At 42.5% G+C, this 6,701-nt stretch overlaps 1 protein-coding gene across 1 annotated transcript in view; it reads left to right on the forward strand.

Moving 5' to 3' along the window:
• Positions 1 to 5,933, forward strand: part of ankrd50 (ankyrin repeat domain 50) — a 38,313-nt gene extending 32,380 nt beyond the window's left edge. Inside the window, exons 4-5 of the mRNA XM_084954018.1 lie at positions 357 to 3,901; positions 4,190 to 5,933. Coding sequence (XP_084810144.1) covers positions 357 to 3,898 — 3,542 coding nt within the window. The 3' untranslated portion in view covers positions 3,899 to 3,901; positions 4,190 to 5,933. The remainder of the gene's footprint in view (positions 1 to 356; positions 3,902 to 4,189) is intronic.
• The last annotated feature ends 768 nt before the right edge of the window (positions 5,934 to 6,701 follow it).

Genomic DNA, 6,701 nt, shown 5'->3' on the forward strand with positions numbered 1-6,701 from the left:
TGAGAGTGGACACTCACTGATTGTCTCCGTTTCCAGCAGTTAGAGGGGTTATGCTCTCAATTCCTCTGAAAGGATTTTCTTTAACAACCTGGCTTTACTATTAATTATCTTAAGAACCTTGGGAAATAAGATTGACTTAACCTAATTATCCAAAGGTACATGATCAGTGAATAAGTACAGGGCAGGATCTCAAGGTCAGACATGACCAGTGTGGGGAGAGTAACTCTACTCATCATTAGCAAATAATGCAGCAACGGTCATTCTTGAATTAATCTTTTGGATCTTTTAATATACTGAGTAAGTTATTAGCTCAATTTGCCATCAGTCTCATCTTATGTCCTTCCCTTCTGTTTCAGGATTCCGCAAAATCAGCCTTGATGATCTGCGTAAGGCCTACATCGTCAAGGACGTGCAACAGTACATCCTTCACAGGCTGGATCAGGAGGAGGCCCTGAGGCAGCATCTAACCAAGGAGACAGCTGAGATGCTTAACCAACTTCACATCAAGAGCAGTGGTTGTTTCCTTTACCTGGAACGTGTCCTGGATGGTGTGGTGGAAAACTTTATCATGCTTCGTGAGATCCGCGACATCCCGGGCACTCTTAATGGCCTCTACCTGTGGCTCTGCCAGAGACTGTTTGTCAGAAAACAGTTTGCCAAAGTACAACCAATTCTTAATGTAATCCTTGCAACTTGTAGGCCACTCACAGTCAAAGAACTGTACCATGCAGTCTGGACCAAAAACATGACACTGACCATGGAAGAGTTTCAGAAAAAGATGGACATTCTCTCCAAATTATTGGTCGATGGCCTTGGGAGCACTAAAATCCTCTTTCACTACAGTTTTGCAGAGTGGCTACTAGATGTTAAGCACTGCACCCAAAAGTACTTGTGCAATGCAGCAGAGGGACATAGGATGTTGGCAATGAGTTATACTTGCCGGGCAAAGCAGCTCAAACCGCTTGAGGTGCAGGAATTTGCATTGCATCTTGTGAACTCCAATCTGCAGATTGAAGCATTTAATCTGGCTCTTTGGATGGTTTGGAATGGAACTCCTGCTAAAGACTCTTTGAGCACCTCCATACCAAGGGAACAGGAGGTTCTGCAGCTACTGGTCAAAGCTGGTGCACACGTAAACAATGAGGATGATCATGCTTCATGTATTGTACAACAGGCCCTAGAAAGAGAGGATTCGATAAGGACACTACTTGACAATGGGGCATCTGTAAACCAGTGTGACTCCGGTGGAAAAACTCTGCTGAGTAATGCTGCATACAGTGGAAACCTTGATGTTGTCAACTTGCTTATATCTAGAGGGGCAAACATGGAGCTAGAAGATAACAATGGACAGACGGCACTTACCCTTGCTGCAAGGCAGGGCCATACTAAAGTGGTCAACTGCCTTATTGGCTGTGAGGCCAACATAAACCATACAGATCACGATGGGTGGACTGCTCTCCGTTCAGCAGCATGGGGTGGACATTCAGAAGTTGTGTCTGCTCTGCTTTATGCTGGTGCCAAAGTGGACTGTGCTGATGCCGATGGCAGAACTGCTTTAAGAGCTGCTGCTTGGGGAGGTCATGAAGACATTGTGTTGAACCTTCTTCAACATGGCGCTGAGGTCAACAAAGCAGACAATGAAGGAAGAACGGCTCTTATTGCTGCAGCCTATATGGGACACAGAGAAATTGTCGAACACCTGTTGGACCATGGAGCCGAAGTTAATCATGAAGACGTTGATGGAAGGACTGCCCTTTCAGTCGCTGCTCTCTGTGTTCCTGCAAGTAAAGGCCATGCATCTGTTGTGAGCCTTTTGATCGACAGGGGTGCAGAGGTCGACCACTGTGACAAAGACTGCATGACTCCTCTCCTCGTGGCTGGCTATGAAGGACATGTAGATGTAGTTGACTTGCTTTTAGAAGGCGGGGCTGATGTGGATCATACAGACAACAATGGTCGCACCCCTCTTCTGGCTGCTGCATCAATGGGCCATGCATCTGTAGTCAACACACTACTTTTTTGGGGGGCTGCTGTTGATAGTATTGACAGTGAGGGAAGGACTGTGCTGAGCATTGCATCTGCTCAGGGTAATGTGGAGGTGGTCAGAACTCTGCTGGACAGAGGTCTTGATGAGAATCACAGGGATGATGCAGGCTGGACCCCGCTACACATGGCTTCATTTGAGGGCCACCGGCAAGTTTGCGATGCCCTTATTGAACAAGGTGCTCGTTGCACAGAGGTAGATAATGATGGTCGAATACCGCTGATATTAGCTGCACAAGAGGGACATTATGACTGTGTGCAAATTCTTCTGGAACACAAGTCATGCAGTGACCAGAGGGGATATGATGGGAGGAATGCTCTCAGGGTAGCTGCATTAGAAGGTCACAGGGAGATTGTTGAACTGCTGCTGAGCCACGGTGCTGATATAGATTACAAAGATGCAGACGGACGCCCGACGCTTTACATACTAGCACTTGAAAATCAGCTGGCCATGACAGAATATTTCCTTGAAAATGGCGCAAATGTGGAAGCTTGTGACACTGAGGGCAGAACGGCCCTGCATGTATCCTGCTGGCAAGGGCATATTGAAATGGTGAGGCTGCTGATTAACTACCATGCTGATGTGAATGCCTGTGACAATGAAAAAAGATCTGCCCTCCAGTCTGCTGCATGGCAAGGCCATACAAAAGTCGTGCAGTTTTTGATAGAGAATGGCACACATGTAGATCACACATGCAATCAGGGAGCAACGGCACTAGGCATAGCTGCCCAGGAGGGTCACATCGATGTTGTACAAATACTTCTTGAAAACGGTGCTGACCCCAACCACGCTGATCAGTTTGGAAGAACGGCAATGAGAGTAGCAGCAAAAGGTGGCCATTCAATGATTATAAAACTTCTAGAAAAATATGGAGCTACAACTCTAAATGGCTGCAACCCCTCCCCAGTGCATACCATGGAAGAAAAAACACCATTGGCAGTGACTGGTAAAATGCAGTCCCTCACCATCAAATCAAGTAGTTCTGGCAGCACTGGGGCAGGAGACGTGCAGTCATCTGGACGAGGTCTACAGAACGGGCCTGTTCATGCCTTCAGTTCACCGTCAGAGTCTCCTGATTCCACTGTAGATAGACAGAAATCCTCCCTGTCAAATAATTCTCTCAAGAGTTCAAAAAACTCCTCTTTGAGAACCACATCATCTACAGCCACAGCACAGACAGTGCCCATTGACAGTTTTCACGGACTGACATTTACAGAACAGATTCAGCAGCACTCACTGCCCCGCAGCCGGAGCAGACAGTCTATTGTATCTCCGTCCTCTACGACAAAGTCCATTAGTCAGCAGCCATCATCTCCATCCAGTGACTTTGACTGGTCTCAGCTGAAATCCGGTCTTAAATCAACAAAGGGAACTAAAACTGGAAATAGCACAGCAAACAGCAAAACAACACTGGGAGACAAGAAGAAAATCAAGAACAGTGGCTCAACCCAAGGTCAGGTTCTGGAGTATGAGATGACCCAGTTTGACAAGAGAATTGCCATTAATAAATCGGTAGCTAACATTGCAGTGAAAGATCCTCATTGTAAGATCATGATTGGTGGTTCAGTTCAGCAGGAAAGGGGACAGTGCCAGGATCAGTTTTTCATACAGCAGCAAAGCTGTTCTGAGAAGAAGAGGAATGGGATAATGACAAACCCAAACTATCATCTACAGGGTAATCAGGTTTTCTTGGGTAGGGTATCAGTTCCACGGACTGTTCAAAACAGGGGCCACCAGGATGTTCTAGAGAACTATCCCATAGCGGAAACGGAGCTAAGCCTTAAACAAGCCCTGAAACTGCAGATTGAAGGATCAGACCATGGGTTTAACTACAAAAAGGAGACTCCATTATAGCTGGTAAGAGAGAGTTTGTTTGTTTGTTTTTTTTTAAATATTCCAGCATGTGATTTTAATGTAATACAGCAACCATGTGTTTATATGTTGAAATCAAGAAAAGGCGAGGGCACATAGCAAACAACACATGCTTTTGGCTTGTCTAAGGACTAATAAAGGAGCAAAAAATGGGCACATAGATGATACTGGAATGCACTGAATAGAACCACCATTAGTTGGATGTAATCAGACTTGCATGAAGAAAGCCTCCCAAGCCAAACATTAACCCAAATCATTCCTGTGCCATTTCAGATGTCTTGAATGCCATTCGTCATGCAGACGGCGGAGGGAATGTGCCAAAGCAACTGTTTTCATCTGCATTTAAAAAAAAAAAAAAAACACTTTTTTTTTAACTTTTCATCAGTGGGAGACCTCAAAATGTTACCTAGGGAAGATTGTTTTCTGCCTAAGGCTTATGTGAACTGATACTTCAATGTGCCTACATCTGTTACAGCCTTCTCCATGTATCCATGCAAACTATCATCTTAATTTAATGTAATGCTATTTAATAAACAGTGTATGCACTTTTAAGAGTAAAATGACAGACATGCATTTGTTCTAGTCACTCGTATCCCATCCATGTTTTATCTAAGTAACTGTTTGAGAAAACGTACCAATGCTTTTTCCTGTTATTTTATATTAATGTTTGTTCTACTTTTTAAACACTGTACTCGCAGTACATTGTTGTCAATGTAACAAACCAGAGGACATAACAGTAACTGATGCCATGGTATGAAGTAAGCGCATTGATAGTCTGCCTTTCTAGAGACCCCAAATAATCTGTGTTAACTTTGAGCAGCGTGTTAAACTTACTTTGTGTGTGATATGTCAATAGCTATTTTCATCACAAGTATATAAAAGTGTATTTATTTTTGGGGGAAAAAAAGCCACTTTTTGGTTTTGCATTACATTCTATCATGGTGCTGTGTTTTCAGACGTTGCCTGCAGTCATTTTGAACTCCCAATTTGTTGGCTATGTAAGTTTGTGCATTATTAAAATATCTAAGAAAGAGGGAGGTTCATCGAAAATGTAAACAAAAAAATAATAATTTTGTCCCTATGGGATTTTTTTTTTTTTTTTCTTTTTTTTTGTTGTTGTTGTTGTGAGTCCTGTTTTGTGTGCATTAAAAAATATTTAAATAATCCATTTTGGTGCTAAAAGCAGCAATGTCAAGTGATTAAAAATACATTTGTCAGCACAGTTACATGTATAACCTACTGCATCGCAAGAAACAAAATCCAAGCTTTGTTTCCGTATCGTCATGTGGTTCATTTTCAGTTAATTCCTGGCTGGATTTTTCAGGAGCATGACACAGACTCAGAAAGGCTTCAGCCATTAAGACAACTACTAGCTGTTAGTGACATTGTCTGTAATGCAAAGTTGTAAAGCCAAAGTTGAATGGGTATATTCTAACCCGCCTCCTCCCTGTGAGACACTGAGGATCAGTTGGACACGACTTACCCCTGTGGGAGACTGAGGGGAGGAGGTGCTCAGCTGTGACACTGAGGGAACTGAAACATCTGTTTCTTATGAATTCTGTGGAGCTGCGTTAGTGTTTACAGGCTGTGTCATATTTTTTTGCAGGCTTTTCATAATGTTAACGGTGAGATATATATTGCCAAGAACTGGGATCGAGGAGTAGAAGCCTATCGCATGCACGAACACTTATAAGCCCTAGTGAAAGCTCTCAGCTCTTCAGTACTACAGTAGCTCAAACGTATGCCATGAAGGGGTGGTAGAAGGATTCTAAGCAGGACCGGGTTTAGAAACAGTGTTGGAAAAACATACTGTATAGTCTTATTAAGCAGTTATCTTGTTTGTCTTGACTGTGTTTTGTCTGCCATCTTTGATTTGACTGTCAGTGATTGGATTGTAAATAGCTTACCATGTACATTCAACTTTCATTTAAAAAGAATTCCTGTATTCTATGAAGTGGAATTTTCTGATGTATATTAAAGTGCTTAATAAACATATTTGCTTTACTGCTGAAACAGACATTTTTGCTTGCTTATTTCATTTCACATCCTTTTATAGTAAAAGTGCCAGATAGTTGAGGCCAGTATGCTGACAGAAATGATTGTGTTGGCCGTTAATGGTCCAAAACAAGATGGATAATAAAAAAGCCACCAAAGGAAAGATTTGATTTATGGGGATGTACCAAAAACTGAAAAATCTGCACCATGCTTATATTTTTGTACTTGTATTCTTTTGACAGCTTTTTCCTCTCTCCCTTTCTCTCTCTCTCTTGTATTGGAGCTGTGAAACTACAGCATGTGCTGTTAATACCTACTTCACTGTTGGTCATTTGATATAGAGGGCCAAACCAGGACACTGCAGGCATCGCAACACATGGATCACGCTGAAGTGGAGCAGACAAGTGTGCCAAGTGCTATCGCGGCCTCCCCCTCTCCTGCATTTCACTCCGTTCATTTGAGTTAAAAGCAAACTGAAAGAGAGCTCTAACAGAAGTAGCTGAAATATTTGATTTAATAGCATTTTTATTTAATCTTACGCAGTTGCACAATAAAGAAACTGGGTGCTTTTACTGGATTTTGGCTGTGATTATGAATTATCTCCTATTCAAATTCCGAATCGATGCAAAGTATACAGTGAAAACATTCAGCTGTGTTTCAAAAAGATTTAACTTCGAACCAAAGAGTTAAATCTGAACAAAGTGGTTCTATTGACTAATTAGGTTTAACTGCCACCACCCAAAATGTCATGAAAAAATGCACCAAATAGCCGTTCAAGTGCCATTTAGAC

The sequence above is a fragment of the Perissodus microlepis genome, chromosome 2 (assembly GCF_051167445.1).
Source record: "Perissodus microlepis isolate ML-2025 ecotype Zambia chromosome 2, ASM5116744v1, whole genome shotgun sequence".
Taxonomy (NCBI): domain Eukaryota; kingdom Metazoa; phylum Chordata; class Actinopteri; order Cichliformes; family Cichlidae; genus Perissodus; species Perissodus microlepis.